The sequence below is a fragment of the Hippopotamus amphibius genome, chromosome 13, assembly GCF_030028045.1.
Source record: "Hippopotamus amphibius kiboko isolate mHipAmp2 chromosome 13, mHipAmp2.hap2, whole genome shotgun sequence".
Classification (NCBI taxonomy): Eukaryota; Metazoa; Chordata; class Mammalia; order Artiodactyla; family Hippopotamidae; genus Hippopotamus; species Hippopotamus amphibius.
In genome coordinates this window covers 52053265-52074007 of record NC_080198.1, presented here as the reverse complement: position 1 = coordinate 52074007, position 20743 = coordinate 52053265, and the positions used below count along the sequence as shown (strand labels likewise).

The 20743-nt window shown below is 37.1% G+C and overlaps 1 protein-coding gene across 1 annotated transcript in view; it reads left to right on the top strand.

The window, feature by feature from the left end:
* Positions 1 to 19332, top strand: part of STT3B (STT3 oligosaccharyltransferase complex catalytic subunit B) — a 96901-nt gene extending 77569 nt beyond the window's left edge. The window contains exons 8-16 of the mRNA XM_057705323.1: positions 218 to 266; positions 1561 to 1715; positions 4111 to 4322; positions 6066 to 6253; positions 6989 to 7160; positions 8376 to 8549; positions 10851 to 10964; positions 12947 to 13159; positions 17687 to 19332. Of these exons, the coding sequence (XP_057561306.1) occupies positions 218 to 266; positions 1561 to 1715; positions 4111 to 4322; positions 6066 to 6253; positions 6989 to 7160; positions 8376 to 8549; positions 10851 to 10964; positions 12947 to 13159; positions 17687 to 17767 (1358 nt within the window). The 3' untranslated portion in view covers positions 17768 to 19332. The remainder of the gene's footprint in view (positions 1 to 217; positions 267 to 1560; positions 1716 to 4110; positions 4323 to 6065; positions 6254 to 6988; positions 7161 to 8375; positions 8550 to 10850; positions 10965 to 12946; positions 13160 to 17686) is intronic.
* Positions 19333 to 20743: the final 1411 nt, after the last annotated feature.

The following is a 20743-nucleotide window of genomic DNA, read 5'->3' as shown; positions in this document are numbered from 1 at the left end:
ATTTCTCTGGAAATGTAATATCCATGCATTTTTTTATGTGATCCCTAATATTATTTTATCTGACTGCCAGCTGTGTGAAATACATTGTCACCTATTTAAAAAAAAAACAGAAATGCTTTTAACATTAGCTTAAATTATTCCATAATAATCAGTAAACATAAAACCAATAAAAACAATGAAAAGGCAGATTAATTTCCTCTACGTTTTTCCTTCCAAGGTTACATTGCACCATGGAGTGGCAGGTTTTACTCATTGTGGGATACTGGGTAAGTGCAGGCTTGCCCTCATGTTACTTAAATACTCTTTTGTCCCTGTTCCTTATTGTTAGTATCTCTGTCAATACCTGGGCAACATTTCTAAAGTATCTAGCATGTACTAGTTTAGTAAATGTTGTATTTTGTCTTTGGTATAATACCTATTTGGAGTTCACCTTTAGTGAATTTTATTCATCTTTGTATATGTCACGTTTCTGTTTTTCATGGGCAACTCCTTATTTTAGTTTTGTTTGTTCAAACATTTCAGGTAACGTGTGCCATTTTAATGATTGATTTTTGTTTTTAACCAGTGTATTCAAAGTTTCCATCTGTTAGTAATATTTAATTTTTAATCATTAAGCATAGATGTTATATGTTTGTTGTTTTTTTAAGAGTGCTGTTATAAAAAGAGTTAATAAAAAAGCTTCAGTTTTAAATTAGCTCACTCATTTTTTGTCTCTAAATGTGTTTCCTAAGGATAAGAAAATACCTCTTGGTGATAATTTACCTCTCTCTCTTGATTCTGGTTTTTTTTTGTTACTCCCCATGTGGCCTAATAAAAAACCTACCACAATTTATTGAACACGCCTTCCCTTTGATGTGATACCAAAAGGGCTCCTGCCCAAGACTAATTAAAGGGCGCAAGCAAATTATGTTTGAATGGCTGAAGCTAACAGACACATACTTCCAGAGATCAACCTTTGCATCACCAGAGAGTTTGAGGGAAAACCCCAGTTGTAGAAGTTAATTATTCTGATTAGGTTAAAATTCTAGGTTAAATTTTTGTTGGTCATACTTATTCTCCTTTCAAACTTTAATTGACCACTTCGGAATCTCAGGACATTTCAGGGAAAATTTGTCCTGTCCTTTCCATTTCCCTCACCAGCCTCTTTGCCATCTCCTTGTTAAGAAAGGTATTGTGGCAATATGATACCTTATCGGATAAGGTGTTTCTGCTAGTAATAACCCCAAAAGGTAGTGAAACTTGCTGATGCAAACTTAGGAAGTGCTAAGTTAAACTGCAAACAAATTCCTAATTTGAGCAAAGATTTTGTGTTAGAAGTCAGAGCCAACACTTTTATAACTGGCCTTAGGTAATTCTAATTTTAGGAGGGGCATTTTGGTTTTGGTTTACCAGTGTGTATCAGATTTATTTCCACTCTAGCAGATTACATTGGAATATATTTTTAAGCAAGAATTGGTAGGGATAGGCACCACATCTACAATCAGAGAAACTTTATTCACCTAAAAGGAACTCCGGTTTTATCATTTAACTTTAAATATTGTTAACTTTTTTTAATACCAGGTATGCAAAAATACACATTCCAATTATTGCATCAGTGTCTGAGCATCAACCTACAACTTGGGTATCTTTCTTCTTTGATCTACATATTCTTGTATGTACCTTCCCAGCAGGCCTATGGTTCTGCATTAAAAATATCAACGATGAAAGAGTATTTGGTAAGAGATTTTTAATAAATACTTTGATTTATTTAATTTCATTATTGAGATTATCACTGTACTTTAAAACTTTGTTTTTCTTTGCTTCACTCTGTGCATGTTTAAGATAAACTTTCCTCTTACTTTGCATAAGTGCCTTACCAAGAAAAATTCAGTGAATTTACATTATATACTCTAATTATTAACCGTTTTAATTTTGAACTAGTATTTAAATTTTTCATTCAGTTTATTGTTTTCTGAGAGGTTAATGTAATTATAGTCTGTGGCTGAGATCTGGAAATTAAAACTGTTGACAGAATAGACTTGACTTTATTTTCTCTGTTAAGTCTGATTAAGTAGGAGGAAGTTTGCAGGGGCATCCATGATCCAAATTTCAGTGCAAAGTACATTTTGTAATAGAATAAGAATCACCTTTAAGTAAACACCCTCTTGACTGATAAATTTGTGTAATTTCCAACTAACAAGAGTTAGAAACATAAATTATTTTAAAGCCAGTGTTTAGGATCTGGCATTCAAAATATAAATGGACAAAATAAACAGATATCAAAGACTTTTATGCCATTCAATCATGACAAGAAGTATGCTGTGGCTATTTTGCATTTGATAAAACCTGAAACTGAAAAAGCTTTGTAATACGCACAGAGTCACACCAGCAAATAGTTTATACAAGTATGGGGCCTGGACCAGGAGTGACACTCAAAAGTTACTGTTCCAGAGTAAAGTCAGGAGAGAGAATGTACCATCTGCATAGGTTCTAACCAAAGGATAACAGTCATTCTTTTCTGGTTTATGTAGGTCAGTGGACTCTGGATAAGGCCATGTTAATATTGCATCATTCAAAAAGATTTAGCTTAAACATATTGCCCACTCATGACTTAGCAATCCCAATCCTAGGTATATACCCAAGAGAAGGGAGTACATGTATCCAACAAAAAACATGTTTAAGAATGTACGTAGTGGGATTTCCTAGGTGGCGCAGTGGTTAAGAATCCGCCTGCCAATGCAGGGGACACAGGTTCGATCCCTGCTCCAGGAAGATCCCACATGCCAAGGAGCAACTAAGCCAGTGTGTCACAGCTATTGAGCCTGTGCTCCAGAGCCCATGTGCTGCAACTATAGAAGCCCACATGCCTAGAGCCCGTGCTCTGCAACAAGAGAAGCTTACCCCAGTGAGGAGCCCACATACCACAATGAAGAGTAGCCCCCACTCACAGCAACTAGAGAAAGCCCATGTGTAGCAAAGAAGACCCAACACAGCCAATAAATAAATAAATAAATTTTAAAGGGGAAAGGAAAAAAAAAGAATGTACATAGCAACTTTATCCATAATAGCCCTAAATTAGAAGCATTCCAAAGGTTATTAGCAGTAGAATAAAGAGATTTTTATGTATTTGTACAGTAGAATACAACACAACAATTAATAAGAGAGTAGCATGGATAAATAAAAGAAAGCAGTACAAAAGAGAACATTTTTATATAATTTGATTTCTAGGAAGTTTAAGAATAAGGAGAACTGAATTATTGCTTTAAAAGTCCAAATAGTGATTACCTTTTGAGGGGAGGGGACATGGGGGGAGCAGTTATTGACTGGGAAGAGGCATGAGGGATTCTCCTGAGGAAGATACAGATGTTCTATATTTTGGTATGGGTGGTGATTACATAGGTGTGTGCATATATAAAAATCCATTGAGATAAATACTTAATATGGTATAATAAATGTATTTTTTTAGTCAGGAGAAAACATGTGAATTAGCTTCAAATGAGATAGGCACTCAGATAACTCAATAACTTTGTAAAGTCATATAGCCTCTAGCCAGAAATGGTAGAGCCTTTCCTTGTGAGCACATTATCTGGAAAGCTTTGACTGTTGGAAATTACTTCCAATTTTTTTTTTTTAAGTTTCTTGGCAGTATGTTTATAAGTTCCTCCTTTAATTAATAAATTATATTCTTCTCATCCCATTCTTACTTTAAAGCAGTTTTTATGCCAGATATTGGCACAGGCTTTTCATAGACTTTATTTGATTCTGTAAACTTACTGTGACTAATAAAATTCACCGAACATGTTTTCATCTGTCAGTTATGGATTTTTCTAGTTTGTGGTGCTGTTGACAAATAACAAATTATCTCATTCCCCATAATAGCTATAATTAAATTTGAATCATGATACATTTCTCTAAACTGTTGATATGCAGTGTTTATTTGGTCAACACTAGATATAATTTCTAAATATGACTTTTAAATTGGTTGGTATCATCAATTTAAAACCAGTTGACCCTTTTATGAGCTGTTTGTCTGTTTTTAAATTTTGTTTCTAAGGTAGTTTTAAATATTCAGTGGAGTTTCCTGGGACTCTTTTCTCTTCTGAAGTGTTACGAGAGAACTTGTCTTTGCAGTTGCTCTGTACGCCATCAGTGCCGTCTACTTTGCTGGCGTGATGGTGCGGCTGATGTTGACCTTGACTCCTGTTGTCTGTATGCTGTCTGCCATTGCCTTCTCAAATGTTTTCGAGCACTATTTGGGGGATGACATGAAAAGGGAAAACCCACCCGTGGAGGACAGCAGTGATGAGGATGACAAGAGAAACCCAGGAAATTTGTATGATAAGGTGGGAGATCTAAAGTAAGGCCTTTAAAATTTTTATGTGTTTTATTTTTCTACCACAGTAAGAACTTAACATACATTAAGAAATGTGATTAAACACGGATTTAGACAGACTGTGACATTTCTAGTTGGTCTTTACTGTTTGCCTCAAATTTTGAATCCTGGTTGGTCTTTGCACTCAGAATAAGAAAACAGAATGTAATCAGAGAGTATAATCACCTTTTTGGTTCGGTTTTATAAGCTAAAAGCCATCTTTGAGAGCAAAAAGCTGATGCTGTACTAAATTACATAGAATTTAGCACGTAAATCCTTCTGAAACCAGGTGCACGAGTGCTTATCCTTGAGGTCCATGTTCAGTGTAAACTTTTTAAATATTTGGTTGACTGAATAGTGAAATGGAGGAATAAAGTGCCTTTAAAAAAGCCTCCAGTTCATTATCACTGGCTGGCCCATATAATGTAATTCACTTTTAACTTCTCAGCTAACAGAGCAGGATCATATTTGATACATGTGTGGAAAAGACTTGGAATTAGAGCAATGTCTTGGATGACATATTAAACTTTACTATATTAACTAGGTTTTTAAGTAGCAATAAGCAATGAAACTTCCCATTATGGTTGAAATTTTCTTTCCTCACTTTACTAGGTCCTGTGTAATTCATACAGATCAGTGCTAATAAAGCACATGCCTGCTTTTGTGTTTATGTTTTGTTTTGTGGTTTCTTAATAACTAGCCTTGCAGTTTGGACCCTCTGACTCTGTTCTGTTCTCTCCCAGTTTTTGGTGAGGTTTTTGTTTTGTTTTCAAAAATGTAATCTTGATTTTAACAAGTCTATTGGTTTGGGGTTTAGAAATTGTAAAACTGATTCTGATAATGCATTTTTTTCCTATGCTAAAGTCCTACATGGTCTGAATTATAGCTGGACATTGTTGTTTTCAGGATGAGGAATTCAGATTTTTTAATAAGAAAAGATTGCCAGCATGAGACCATTTGGTTATCCCCTTTGTGTTTACATAAAACATAAGGACAGTTGAGTTTGAAAGCAGATATTTACTGGAGATATTTCTGCCACCAGCTCCTGGATTGGGTTTAGTTGTAGGAATCCTTCTCATTCATAATTTTTTTCTAAATTGGAGTATAATTGCTTTACAATGTTGTGTTAGTTTCTGTTGTACAATGAAGAGAATCAGCTATATGTATACATACATCCCCTCCCTCTGGGACCTCCCTCCCCCTACCCCATCCCACCCATCTAGGTTGTCACAGAGCACTGAGCTGAGCTCCCTGTGCTGTACAGCAGGTTCCCACTAGCTATGTATTTTACACATGGTAGTGTATTTATGTCAAACCTAATCTCCCAGTTCATTCCACCTTTCCCCCCACCCCATGCCCACATATCTGTTCTCTATGTCTGTGTTTCTATTCCTGTCCTGCAGATAGGTTCATCTGTACCATTTTTCTAGATTCCACATATATGTGTTAATATATGATACTTGTTTTTCTCTTTCTGACTCACTTCACTCTGTGTGACAGACTCTGGGTCCATCCTTTCGTTCACATTTGACTTTAGAATCTACCTGATAATTTTTAGAAAATGTCGTATGACCCACACAAGAATTCCTGATGGTTATACATTTTCCTTCTGAAAGAAATTGATAGATAGCATTCTCCCAACTTCTCCCGTTGAATGTCTTAATGAAAGCAAGTCAGGTGATGACTTTGTCTCATCCATGTCTTGTGTTTTCAGGCAGGTAAAGTGAGGAAGCATGTAACTGAACAGGAAAAAACGGAAGAGGGCCTGGGTCCTAACATAAAGAGCATCGTCACCATGCTGATGCTCATGCTGCTGATGATGTTTGCGGTCCACTGCACCTGGGTCACCAGTAACGCCTACTCCAGCCCCAGCGTGGTCCTGGCCTCCTACAACCATGACGGGTAAGGGGACACCTGACTACAGAAGGATCTTACGCCTCCTCTTTTTTGCTGTGTAAAAAGATAGAGCTCAAAGATGTTTGTGAGGCTCTGCATTTTAATCTGCTGTGCTTTTCTTGTGACCTTTCCCCTGCTCATCCTCTTTGGTAGAGGTAGGTAGTAATCATTGTATTTGATGCTCTTTTCCAAAATACCTTTGCATATGTAACGTACACATTAGTCTTTCTCAGTGTCGTGCTTGGACACAGAGCATCATCACTACCAGGAAACCTGTTAGAAATGCAAATTCTTGACCCCACCTAAGTGTGTGGAATGAGAAACATGGGGGTGAGACTCAGCGATCTGTGGTTTAATAAGCCCCTCCCACCCCCCGGTGATTCTGATGCAGCTAAAGTTCAAGAACAGCTGATTTATGTACTGCCACCCCACATTCCCAGCCTAGCTTCTACTTCACTTGGGTGTTCGTTAGACTTGCACAATATCAGGTTCCACCCTAGAACTGCTACTAAACCAGAATTTGCTTTTTTACAAGATAGCTTGGTGGTTTGTATGCATATTAAAGTCTAAGAAGCACTAGTCTAGCTTGTCATTGATTTTTTTTTTTCTTCCTATCATGGAGGCTTTTAACTACCATCCTTAAAATATGGAATTATTTAGTGGCCTGGCACCTCAAGGGTTTAAGTTACCATCTTCACATTTCTAAGATCTCATTTAAAAAAATATTGTGATTCTTTTCAGCACCAGGAATATCTTAGATGATTTTAGAGAAGCTTACTTTTGGCTAAGGCAGAATACAGATGAACATGCCCGAGTGATGTCTTGGTGGGATTACGGCTATCAAATAGCTGGGATGGCTAACAGAACTACTTTGGTGGATAATAACACCTGGAATAACAGCCACATAGCACTGGTAAGAATTTGATCAACAAAAGATCAAAAGTTACAAACCTTTATTCATTACTTAAGCCTATTCACTACTTAGACTTCATTTGTGATTAAGTAAGAAAAATGTGGGTGAAAGTGCTCTTTGCTTGCTGAATTTTCAACATACTTCTCTACAAATTTATTCAGTAAAGTAAGTTCACGGTGTGCTTATTTTGTTTTTAAGAATAGAATTTATTGGGACTTGCCTGGTGGCACAGTGGTTAAGAATCCCCCCCGCCAATGCAGGGGGCATGTTTTCCATCCCTGGTCCAGGAAGGTTCCCACATGCCTCAGAGCAGCTAAACCCATGTGCCACAACTACTGAGCCTGTGTGCCACAACTACTGAAGCCTGTGCTCCTAGAGCCCGTGCTCCACAAGAAGAGAAGCCACTGCAATGAGAAGCCCGCACACCTCAAGGAAGAGTAGCCCCTGCTTGCTGCAACTAGAGAAAGCTTGTGCGCAGCAATGAAGACCCAGTGAAGCCAATAAATAAATAAATTTATAAAAATAAATAAGAATAGGATTTATTTAAATATCATTCAGAATTGTAGGCTGTTTGCTGGAGAATTAGGCAAAATCTGAAACTTAAAATATTGTCTTGTATTTTCCATTCCATAGGTTAAGAAAATTATTTGCAAATATGTAAAGCAAATGCACTGTGTTTTATGGGCATGTAAATTATGTTCACTCTAGCTATTAAATAACTAATTTACATTAATTAAAGTATTCACATCTCTGTTCTTTAAAGATTTTGAATAGATAACTGGGCGTTAGCCAAGTGAGTTCTGTTTGTATTAGTGTTGTAGCTAACCATTAGCTGTTTGGTAGACTGAAGAGAAGAATGTATTTTGCTAGCTAGATGGATGGTCATCCCCAGCCTGAGGTTGTGAGAAATTCTACTTTTTTTAAGCTTGCCTGCTTTCATATTAAAATGTTAATTTCATGAGACCTAAATTATTAGCAAAATATTAGAGCATGTACTCGGATTTTGACATTTCTGCTAAAATTGGTTTTGGTAAGTGAGGTGCTTATACATCTCAGTAAATTTGTTAAATTCATAGTAATTCATTTCTATAAAAACAACTTCATGTAAATCAAAGTCTTGAGATGCATTCCATCTCAAGGTAAAAGTGTGCATTTATTTTTATTTTTAGTGTGTTTTGGGACTAAGTACACACATTCTCATTTCTTATTCTGTAGGTGGGAAAAGCCATGTCTTCAAATGAGACAGCAGCCTATAAAATCATGAGGAGCCTGGATGTAGATTATGTTTTGGTTATTTTTGGAGGGGTAATTGGCTATTCTGGTGACGACATCAACAAGTTTCTCTGGATGGTCAGGATAGCTGAAGGGGAACATCCAAAAGACATTCGGGTAAGAAACTAGGTCGTTCTCGGTGCGTGAGAGACATCTCCCAGTGTCCACGTAACCCTCTTATCTTGCTAATTGCACTGTATTTGTTTTTATCATCCTATCCCCCAAATTAGTTCCTCACTCTGACTTCACTGTGTATTGAAGATACCATAAACATTTTTCCAGGTTCGAAAATTCATACTTGGTGCTTTCTTTCTCCCCTACGAAGCAATCCCTTGTCAAATTGTTGCTTTTACTCCTTCCAGCCTGTCACTGCTGCCCTTTCCTTCCATTTTCGTTGCTTCCCCTCTGGTATTGACCCCTGTGCTCATAAACCTGAATCAGGACAGTGGCCTTGAAATTTCTATCTTTGCCTTCGTCTTGTTCCCTCTCCCAGTCTAACATGACATTGATTGTGTTACTTTCCAGCTTTTTTTTCCAAAGCCTTCATTAGTTTCAGGAAAGGGGCCTTGAAACCAGAAAGTGCTGTGGGCAAGTTGTTTTTCAGCCAGTCAGCATTATATGCTTCAAGCACTAGGTCTTGTTCCAGGTTCTAGTGTTAAAATGGTGATTAGGGCCATTTCAGTTGATCGCTAATGGAGATGCCAGGAGTAAGTCACTTGTAGTGCTGTCATGAGAAGCTATAGTAATATAGATGAGGCCTCAGCCTAGTGGCTGGTTTGAAATAATCATAATGGTGATTGAAATAATGAAGCAGTGGTATAAAATCCAAACTCTTTAGCTCGAAATGCAACCCCTTAATACTTCACTTTCCTCTGCTGGCCTCTTGTGCCTCTATCAGCTTTTTCCACTCTGTCGATGTACTCTAGCCCATGAAATTTGCCTCATGGTTTCTTTCCTTGGCTCATCTGACACATGTTTATATTCTTTTCTTCTTGGAGTACCTTGCCTACCACAGATCTGTCCCCTCTCCAGAAGCCCTTCTTTGGCGCATAATCAGATCACGTCCAACCTGTTTTGCAGGCAGATTCTGTTGTATCTCTCCCCCTCAGCTGTGTGCTCAGAGAGGTTGGGCACCCAACATTGTGGTTTATGTGATGAAGACACAAGAGATGAGAGTAAGGTTCACTGCTGATCCAGAATAGAAGAGCCTTTGGGAAAATGTATGAATTTTTTTTATGTGACAGGGATGAATGTAAATGCTGTGGCATTTTCCCTTAACTATGATTAATAGACAGTATTTCCTTGTATTAAATCAGTCTTAATTTAATCTCCTTGTATGTGGTTTTCATTTGCGGATTTGCTTTAGCAGTGTTAAAACTGTGACGTGGTAGATTCAGATATAGGCATTGAACATTTATATAGAAAAAAATCCTAAATTTCTATGCTTTGTGAATAGGTAATTTATACATTCACATGGTTCAAAAAGTAAAATATAAAAGAATATACAGTAAAAGTTTACACATACACCCCCAAGAAAAGGAAAAGGAAAAGGAAAAAGTCCATGGTAATTTCTTATTATTTTCTTACGATTCTTATTGAAGCAGATAACTAGTAGCAGAATGTACACCTTGTTCTTGCTCTTTTTGCTTCACAATATACTGTGAAGATCTTCCCATATTAGAATATGGGGATCCTTCTTCGTTCCTTTTTTTTTTTTACATCTGCATAGTATCTTCCATTGTGTGTGCACCATGATTTATTTAACCTGTCCCTATTAATGGATATTTAGGTTGTTTCCAGTTTTTTAATCTCATAAACACTGGTGCAATAAATAACTTTCTACACTCATCATTTTGCCCACATGAAAGTCTCTCTAGATTTGCCCTCTTAGAGGTTAATTTATAAATTTGATGATCTCCCAATAAAAATTACTACAAGAGTTCTCTAAACATTCCCCTGTCAACTAAAGAACCGATTTTAAAGTTCATATGAAAAAATAAAGAACAAATGTGGTCATCCAACCTGGTGTTAAATCACAGTGTTGGCACCTTTTTTTTTTTTTTTTTTTTTTTAATTATTGAGTTTTTATTATAACATGGTCTAAAATCTGGTAGAATTAATTAATAATTGCTCTCCCTTACTCCAACAGATTATTGTTCTTTTTCTTTATGTTTTCTTAGATGCCCTTGTTTATTTTTTATAAATGATTTGTATACTAAGCTTTAAAAAACACCCATGATAATTTTGTGGGTTTTTTAAGAGATGACATAAAATTTATAAATTCATCTTCCGATACTGATTTTTGAGATGTAACTTAATACCTCTAAAGCTAACTCTTATGGGGAAATGAAAAGGGGAACCTGTAGCTTTGAATGTTATATTAAACTGACACAGAAACTTCTGCATTCTTTCCTGTAGGAAAGTGACTATTTCACCCCACAAGGAGAATTCCGTGTAGACAAAGCAGGATCCCCTACTTTGTTGAATTGCCTTATGTATAAAATGTCTTACTACAGATTCGGAGAAATGCAGGTTAGTTACATCAGTTTTTCTATAATCTTTATTCACAGTAGCCTTAATCTTTATTAAGTAGCCTTGTTTAACTCTAAAAAACAAGATAATGATGTTTTGGTTGCACTATGAAGAAAAATATGCTCATCTAACGATTCATTTCTCTATTAAATTTAATTTCTGAAACTTGTATGTGAAAAAGGAGGAAATATTTTTTAGAGCAAAGATTTTTTTCCAGAATTGTTAATTAAATCCATTCTTTGCTTGCCATCCCCTCTTTTGACTTGATGCCTTTGGAAGAGCGGGGAGAGGTCTTCCAGCTGGGGCACAGTGTGATCTTGAGTAGGTTACTATACTGCCTGGTGGGGGAAAGCCTGCCATTAAAGAGTTGAATTACTTAGTCACTTGACATGTTCACTCTCTCCCTGTTCTCCATTACCACAAATAGCTAGGATGCTCTGGGTTAGAGTTTCCCAGAAAACTAGAATGATGTGGTACAAAAGATTGAGTCCACAAAAATGAGTGGCTGGGCAAAGAGGCATTATGGCAAAAAGAACAGACAACAGACTGTCACAGCACCTGGGTTCCAGATCTGACTCTGTCAGATCGTGTAAGCCTTGGACGAGTCACATTCTCTCTGGACTTGTTTTTTCCTTGTCTGTATATAATGGGGGTTGGAGTCATAGCTTCTATGGTTCTTCATAGCTCTCAGATTGCATGACTGTCATACCAAGTTACATCGTCATACTAAGGTTACATCAAAGGTAGAGGGAAAATTGCTTGTTTAATTTAATACAAATACCAGGGATCGAGGTAATGTTTCAGAATTACTCATTAGGAATTACTCTGCAGGCTTTGAGAAAATAGACAGTAATTTTACTACCAGATTTAGGTTTTTGTTTGTGTTTTCTTTGAAGGCCACTGCCTGGTCTCTAAACCCATGCTGAGAAAGAAGCACGTAGGCCATAATAATTAGCTACCTCAGAGAATGGGTGAAAGATTAGTTCCTATGTTCACTCATGATGGCATCGGACTTTTTATCCTGTCAAGAACTCTAGGCCATGCGTCTAGCATAAGTTCATTTTGATGCCTTTCCCTACTCGAGAATAATATGTTTCAGACGTTAAGTGTAACTTTTTTCTTTTGTATAGATATGCTCTAACAGGTTATTCTCTCATTGGAGGAGATTTGGTTCTTGGTTTTATTTTTAAGTTTAATTCACTTAAGTTCTGTGTGGCAACATAAGCTTAGTCTGAGAATTTCTTAAAATCTTTTCCCGTCCCTCAGTTTTTTGCTCTTTTTGTTCCTGGTTAGTAGCTCCCACTTTCAGAATGGTTAGTTGGCATCACTGCTTACCTGTGCATTGATTTAATAAGTAATACTGGTGAGATAGAGCCACACTGAGTAAGGTAAAGTCATCATGCACCTGATATCCTGGTGGAGGATACAGGTAGTTTTAAAAATAAATAAAAACTTTAGCAACAAACACTATAGAGTAAAAGAATAAGGGATCAATGGAGGAGACTTCTCAACCATCAACCTCAAGAAAAATATTTTCCTGAAGGGATGGTATTTGGGCTGAGACCAAAGGATAGAAAGGCGCCAGCGATGGAAGATCACTGAATGAAGAGCTTTGAGGCTGAAAGAGTAGGTAGTTCAAGGCCCCAGGGCAGAAGAGCAGGCCCCTCTGTGTGTTTTCTCTGAATACCTATAAGAAGGGCTTTAATGGATTTCATTTTGCTTTTTTGTTTTTTTTATGCCTGTGGGCTGTTCATCCACTCTAAGAGTTCAGTGAAACTCTGATTCTGATATATTTAGTTTCTCTCTTGCTAATTTCTTCCTAGCTGGTTAGCAACATATAAGAACTGTTACAATATATTGCTCTGATTCTGTTTTCCTAGTTTAAAAGGAGAATGTTTTACTCTGGTGATAACATTTACTACCTTCTAATACTGGAAGATTTCCAATATGGTTAACACCTAATACTAATGTCACTTTTGCAGCTGGATTTCCGTACACCCCCAGGTTTTGATCGAACACGTAATGCTGAGATTGGAAACAAGGACATTAAATTCAAGCATTTGGAGGAGGCCTTTACATCAGAGCACTGGCTTGTAAGAATATATAAAGTGAAAGCACCTGATAACAGGGAGACACTAGACCACAAACCTCGAGTAACCAACATTTTCCCAAAACAGAAGTATTTGTCAAAGAAGGTGGGTGCCAAATGAAGTCATGTCTGTAAAAGGGTAACTCAAGATTGGTTGGTTTGTCTGAAACATAATTACTGAAAATTGCTAATAAATTTTTGTTTGGCAGATATATAAAGACCAAAGCTTACATACAAAGTAGATTTCAAGCCAGCCTGCTGAAGGCAGTCCTCTCAGGTACCCCAAGCAGCAACTGTTCTGGATAGTTCTTGGTAGGGAAGAGTGGTTAGCAGTGAACCAAGCTGAGAATTTCCAGAGGCATTCTGGCTTTAGTTTGTGCCAGTCCAATTAGTAAGACTTGTTTGTAAAGTGAGATGTGTCTATGGTTTCTGAACCTTTGTGAACGTAAAAATGCCAAACACTCAAGTAATAACAGTTGTGATTCGTTCATCATCTTTTGGTCAAAGCAAATTTATATAGCATTTTCATGTTCCATTCTCAGAACAATGGTACTATATTATTCATTGAATAAAAATTAAGCTTGAGTTCGAGCCTTGAATCAAAAATCATTTATCTAAAGATTATTTTTAAACGTAATTGCCATGACAAAGCTTGTAGGTAGAATTATGATGATGAGACTATTACAATCCTTTTGTAATAAGTATTTAATAAGATATGAAGGCTTTTATTGGCGATCATTATGGCTCACTAAGCCAAATAGATCTAATCTTTGCTCTAAAAACTACTGAAAAATGAGTATTTATATGGTTTGCCTTCTGTGGGAGATGGAAAATAATGAGCAGTCAGATGAAATATTAAGATTGTGTTTTAAGGTACTACTTTTATAATTCTAATTGTTATTAGACTGATCTCAGTCTTAAGTCTTGAAAGATGCTGAGGTTTACATTGTTCGGATCATTTATTTTAAATCATTGAAGGAATTGTCTTCCCCTTTTGTATTACTTAAAATGTACTTCAGATATATTCAGAGTACAGATTATTTCAATTTGTGCTATAAAAGTGCTGAGTGTTAACTGTATGGTATGTAAACAGAAACTTTAACTGAATACTTTTTGTGCCAGGAATAGGTTACCATATCTAGACTGATATATTTAAATATGTCACAGAGAGCTGGCACTCACTGTGTCAGTCATATCAAGTGAATCTGGTATCTCATAAGCGTGTGGTAAGAGAAACTGGTGAGTCATGTCAGTGCAGAAGTCAGAGCAAATGTTCCCAGTCCGAAGGCAGTCACTCCTAAGACATCTCAGCTCAGTTATGAAAAACAAGGCATTGAACTTGCTAACTGTTGATAGTTTTCTTAATCTGACCTCTTTTGTCTTCCCATCATTTCCCCCACGTAAATAAGTGAATGGATAGATAATAAATCCATCTGTTTTGTATGTCCAAAACATATATTCTAGTAGCCAACAACATGGATCTTGTATTTCTGATTTCCATGGCTTTATAGTCAGGTTTTGTACTAGCAGGGATACTTTTTATTTGTTTGTTTGTTTTTAATTTTGTTTTTTAAGAACTTTTATTGAGATACAGTTAACAGACAATAAACAGCATATATTTAGAATGTACAATTTGGTATCCCAGTCTCCCAATTCATTCCCTCCAACCCTCCCTGCTTTCCCCACTTGGTGTCCATGTGTTTGTTCTCTACATCTGTGTCTCCATTTCTGCCTTGCATTTCCTCTTTCATAGTTGTCAGCATTTGCTTTATGTATTGAGGTGCTCCTATATTGGGTACATGTTTGTTTTTTTTTATAATTGTTATCTCCTCTTCTTGGATGGATCCCTTGATCTTTATGTAATGTCCTTTCTTGTCTCTTGTAACATTTTTTATTTTAAAGTCTATTTTATCTGATATGAGTATCGCTACTGCAGCTTTCTTTTGATTTCCATTTGCATGGAATGTCTTTTTCCATCCCCTCACTTTCAGTCTGTATGTGTCCCTAGGCTGAAGTGGGTCTCTTGGAGACAGCATATATCTGGGTCTTGTTTTTGTATCCATTCAGCCAGTCTGTGTCTTTTGGTTGGTGCATTTAGTCCATTTACATTCAAGGTATTTATTGATATGTATGTTCCTACTACCATTTTCTTAATTGTTTTGTTTTTGTTTCTGTAGGTCCCTTTCTTCTCTTACGTTTCCCGCTTAGAGAAGTTTCTTTAGCATTTGCTGTAGGACTGGTCTGGTGGTGCTGAATTCTCTTAGCTGTTGCTTGTCTGTAAAGCTTTTGATTTCTCTGTCAAATCTGAATGAGATCCTTGCTGGGTAGAGTACTCTTGGTTGCAGGTTCTTCCCTTTCATCACTAGAAATATATCATGCCACTCCCTTCTGGCTTGCAGAGTTTCTGCTGAGAAATCAGCTGTTACCCTTATGGGTGTTCCCTTGTATGTTATTTGTCATTTTCCCCTTGTTGCTTTTAATAATTTTCTCTGTCTTTAATTTTTGTCACTTTGACTACTATATGTCTTGGCCTGTTTCTCCTTGGGTTTATCTTGCCTGGGACTCTGCGCTTCCTGGACTTGGGTAGCTGTTTCCTTTCCCATGTTAGGGAAGTTTTCAACTAGAATCTCTTCCAATATTTTCTCAGGTCCTTTCTCTCTCCCTTCTCCTTCTGGGACCCCTATAATGCGAATGTTGGTGTGTTTAACATTGTCCCAGAGGCCTCTTAGGCTGTCTTCAGTTCTTTTCATTCTTTTTTCTTTATTCTTTTCCACATCAGTGATTATCACCATTCTGTCTTCCAGGTCACTTATTCGCCCTTCTGCCTCAGTTAATCTGCTATTGGTTCCTTCTAGTGTATTTTTCATTTCAGTTATTGTGTCGCATATCTGTTTGTTTGCTCTTTAATTCTTCTAGGTCTTTGGTAAACTTTCCCATCTTTGCATCCAGTCTTTTATCAAAGTCCTGGATCATCTTCACCATCATTATTCTGAATTCTTTTTCTGGAAGGGTGCCTATCTCCTCTTCATTTAGTTGTTTTTCTGGGGTTTTATCCTGTCCCTTCATCTGGTACAAAGTCCTCTGCCTTTTCATTTCCTCTATCTTTCTGTGGCTGTGGTTTTCAGTTCCACAAGACGAAATACTGTTGATACTGCTTGATAGTGCTGTCTGCCCTCTTGTGGAGGAAGCTGTCTAGCTTTTTATTTGTTTTGCTTTCCTCTCTCCAACCTGGTGGGGGTTTTTTTGTTTGTTTTTTGTTTTTTAATTTATTGGCTACGTTGGGTCTTCGTTGCTGCACACAGGCTTTCTGTAGTTGCAGAGAGTGTGGGCTACTCTTCATTGCAATGTGCAGCCTTCTTATTGTGGTGGCTTCTCTTGTTGTGGATCACAGATTCTAGGCGTGTGGGCTTCAGTAGTTGCCGTCGCATGGGCTCAGTAGTTGTGGCTTGAGGGTTCTATAGAGCGCAGGCTCAGTAGTTGTGGCGCATGGGCTTAGTTTGCTCCGCAGCATGTGGGATCTTTCCGGACCAGGGCTCGAACCCATGTCCCCTGCATTAGCATGCGGGTTCTTTAACCACTGCACCACCAGGGGAAGCCCCAACCTGGTTTTTCTTTTGAGGGGTGAAGGGGAGTGTGAGTACAGCAGCCACTCTGGGAGTTTTCCTGCCACTGCTAAGCTGACCTGGCTGAGGCACTGGGAATTGTCAGGGCTGCAAGGTTCACCTGCTCCTGGAGAGAAACACCCTGAGGGCCTAGTTACATACTTGCAGAGACCTGGGGCATTTTACAGGATTTCATAGAAAAGGTTTCAAGTTAGAAATCTGTAGGTAATGATAAAGAAACCAACTTCTTTGCCTGGTTTGAATTTTTACAAATTGTGCCCTCTGAAATTCTTTAGTTTTTGCCCTAATAAAATAAGTTAATAATAAGGTAGCATGTATTGTGGACAGGTTAGCGATAGCTAATTTTTGTGACCTTAAGAAGGATTGCATTTTGCCTTGTATTTTTGACCCTGTTAGAAAAAAATTATAAATTGTTTTAAACTGAACATTATAATATATATATATACATGATATAGCATTTGCCAAAGTTTCTGAAACCTCCTCCAAAAGTTGTATTTAAATGTGAGAATTGAATTGAGTTGTCAGTCTCTTGAGTCTTTACCCACAGCTAACCCAGTGCTTTGATGATGCATTAAAGTACTTATTTCCAAAAAATGTTGCTTTTTTTCAATATCTACAAGTATGTCAGGTTGTCAGACACATGTCCTATATTGATATGTCTTGTGAGATTTTAAAATAGCCTGGAAATGTGAGTAATACAGCTAAGCTTTTAGTGGTTGAGACAGGAGGTGGGGATTCATTCACTTGGTGGTGAGGAATGTATGAGAGGCATTTGAGGAGTGCTGTGATGGTCCTTTTGTCTTAAAACTGAGGACCTAGTCCAGTTCATCTTGGATATCAGCATCCTGGGCATAGAGCAGGTACTGGTGCTCATTGTTCAAGGAGTCCGGCCCTAGGAAGGGAGGGATTATTAAGACAGTCTTCATCACTCTGTAGTAAACCATGTGTGTATCATATCTTTAATCCATAAGAAACCTGCATTAACACCATGTGTTCTGTTTTCTTTTTAGACTGCGAAAAGGAAGCGTGGCTACATTAAAAATAAACTAATTTTTAAGAAAGGCAAGAAAATATCTAAGAAGACTGTTTAAATACACTGTTCTGGTTCCTAACTTGAAGCAGATGTCCTTGTGAGAACCAGTCTTTGCCTTTAGCTCATGTCATGTTTCACAGCGACAGAGGGTACAGAACCATCACTGGTCCAGGTTAATTTACAAAACTTTCTGGCAATGCCTGATTTAAAAAATAAAATTGGTTTATTGAGAACAGCTGTTTTCAATTTGTAATGTGAAGCAAGACAGAGCACTGCTGTAAATGTCTAACAGCAGATTTTTTTTTTATTGGTACATATTACCCTTCAAATCTGAGAATTTGGACTAATCGCACCAAAGAACCCTCTAATTTGGTCCCTGGCACATGCATACTTGTCAATGTTTTTATTCTTTTACAAGACCTGCATTTTATTTGAATTACCCAGATAGCAATATGTAAAATACAAATGACAAAATGTGATGCAAACTTCTTGAACCAGTAAACTAGTACAGGTCTGAGAAAGAGGTATTAGAAGAATAATTATACTTCCTTGAACTGTATTTATTTTCATGTTTCTCCAGTGCAAAGAATGTTTCATCAAATGTACATTTTCTTTTATTGCTTACTGTTTGCTCTGAGAAGCAGCTGCTTTTTCAAAGATGGACCTCTAACTAATTGATTGATAGTTTTGTTTTTTTTTTTTTTTTTATGTTGAAACATGGCTGCTGTTAGCAGTTGTTTTCACCAGGTACTTACAGAGTAGATCTCATACATTGTTCATTCAAGGGCTACATTTATATCCTTTGGAAATCATGGCAACTGTACAGAATGTTGCTTGTTACCAGGATGGGGTTTGGTATCTTAGTCCTGAGGTTAGCACTATGTTTACATGCAAAAGATTAAGGAATAAACCCTTAAAGTGGACAGGTATCCAAAGTTCATTTTGTGCGACTCTTCAAAATGACAAAGGATTTGTAAACTTTGCCTGGATTTTTCTCATTTTTGTAAGTTTCATTCATCACAATGATTTTGTCCTCTGCTCCATGTTTTGTTAATCCCTTAAGCATTTGATGAAACACTCTTTAATGCTATATGCATTTTCTTACTTTTATTAAAAATGTGACAGTTGTCAAAAAAATGCACTAAAATATAAATGGAGATTGAACATGTTCACTTTCCAGCTCATAGGCAACTTTATATAGACTTGAAAGTTTTCTCCTGTTTAGTAAAAGTGAAAGAGAAAGGGTTTTTCCTGCCACAGGAAATCTTTTTTTTATATAAACAAGCATAACTTACACCACTGCTTTTGGTGGAAAAGTGCAGAATAGTATGTACCTTTTATGAAGAAAAGTGTAATTTACAATATTCAGTGAGAATGTTACTGCTGATTTTCTTTTCCAAAGTGTAGACTATTCTTTGATTTATAGAATCCATTTTTGACCCAGATGATGGTTCTTTTACAGACCAATAAAATGTTTGAACATTTTCACAAATAAAGTAACTAAATCTGGATTTCTGATACCTTGTCATTTGGGGGATTTTATTTTACTTTGTTGCTTTAAAATTCAATGCAGAGAAGTTGTTGACTATAGGGAAAATAAAGTTAATTCGACTTTTGTGTTAAGTGTTGTCTTTTACAAATCCTTTATTTTTGAAAGGACTAGCAGAGTATCTAACACATCTAGGGAAAAAAGTGTTTATTTATTTTGCCTTCCTTTCACCCCAGAGTGAAAATTTCATTTTGACTTTTTATGGGTAACTGAGGGGAAGACACCTAGGCAAATAAGAATTTATCTCCATGTAAATGAGGATAGGACTCTAACAAAAGCCCTGCTCCATGAAGTTCCAGTATTTAATCAGTCAGGTCTTGTATAATTTTCTCATTAAAATCAGGAATGATCTCTCACCTTTTCCAGTTTTAGGAAACGCCATTTTGTTTCAGTGGATTGCCTCAGTAAAAACTATATTGTAACCACACTTGAGGTTTTATTGTAGCAGAAAAGTGAAATTATAGACAGTAAAACAGCTTTTATTTTTATTCAACATCTTAGAATTGAACAGGCTGAGTGCTTTGTAGTATAAATAAGGCAGTGAGGCAGCAAGTCCAAAGATGAAGCTCATTTTTCAAACTTAACGTCCTTTCCTACTTGAGTTTGCATTTTGGAGGTTTTTGTTTTGTTTTGTTTTGTTTTGTTAATATTTATTTTTATTTGGCTGCACCGGGTCTTAGTTACAGCATGCAGGATCTTTTGTTGGGACGTGTGGGCTCTTCATTGCAACGTATGAGTCTCTAGTTGTTGTGAACAGGTTCTAGAGCATGTGGGCTCAGTAGTTGCCACACACGGGCTTAGTTGCCCCCTGGCATGTGGGATCTTAGTTCCCTGACCAGGGGTTGAACCCTCATCTCCTGGATTGGAAGGTGGAGTCTTAACGACTGGACCACTAGGGAAGGCCCTGCATCTGTACAGGCCATGACCAAAAGGCCAGAGGACTAGATAGTGTGAAAACAATGTATAGAGTATTACTGTTTCCATAGCTTAGGTCATAAGATTATGAAATCTGGAGCTCCTGCATTTTTTTTTAAATGGTGGTAAAATATATAACATCAAATTTACCATCTTAACTGTTTTTAAAACATACAGTTCAGTAGTGTTGAGTACATTCACATTGTGTGCAGACCTCTGCCTTGTTACCCAGGCCTCACTAAGGTAGGTGGCGTCATGAAGGAATGCAGAAACAGCAGTCTGTTAGCAATGGCAGGTGTCTGAAATGAAAAAGTAATCCTTTTTTTAGTATGAAGTGTGACAGTGAGAAGACAACAATGTACACCTTAGCAAATTACCACAAGACAAGCAACTTAGTAACCACAACTCAGACCAAGAGAAGGACACTGCCAGGACTCCAGAAGCTTCCTTGCACTCCCACCCAGTCACTGGCCTGTCCCGCTTGCCCCTCCAGAAGGTAATCAGTCTCCCAGCTTTTACAGTAATTACGGTTTCTCTCTAAACATTTAATTGTACCTATTTGAACAACAG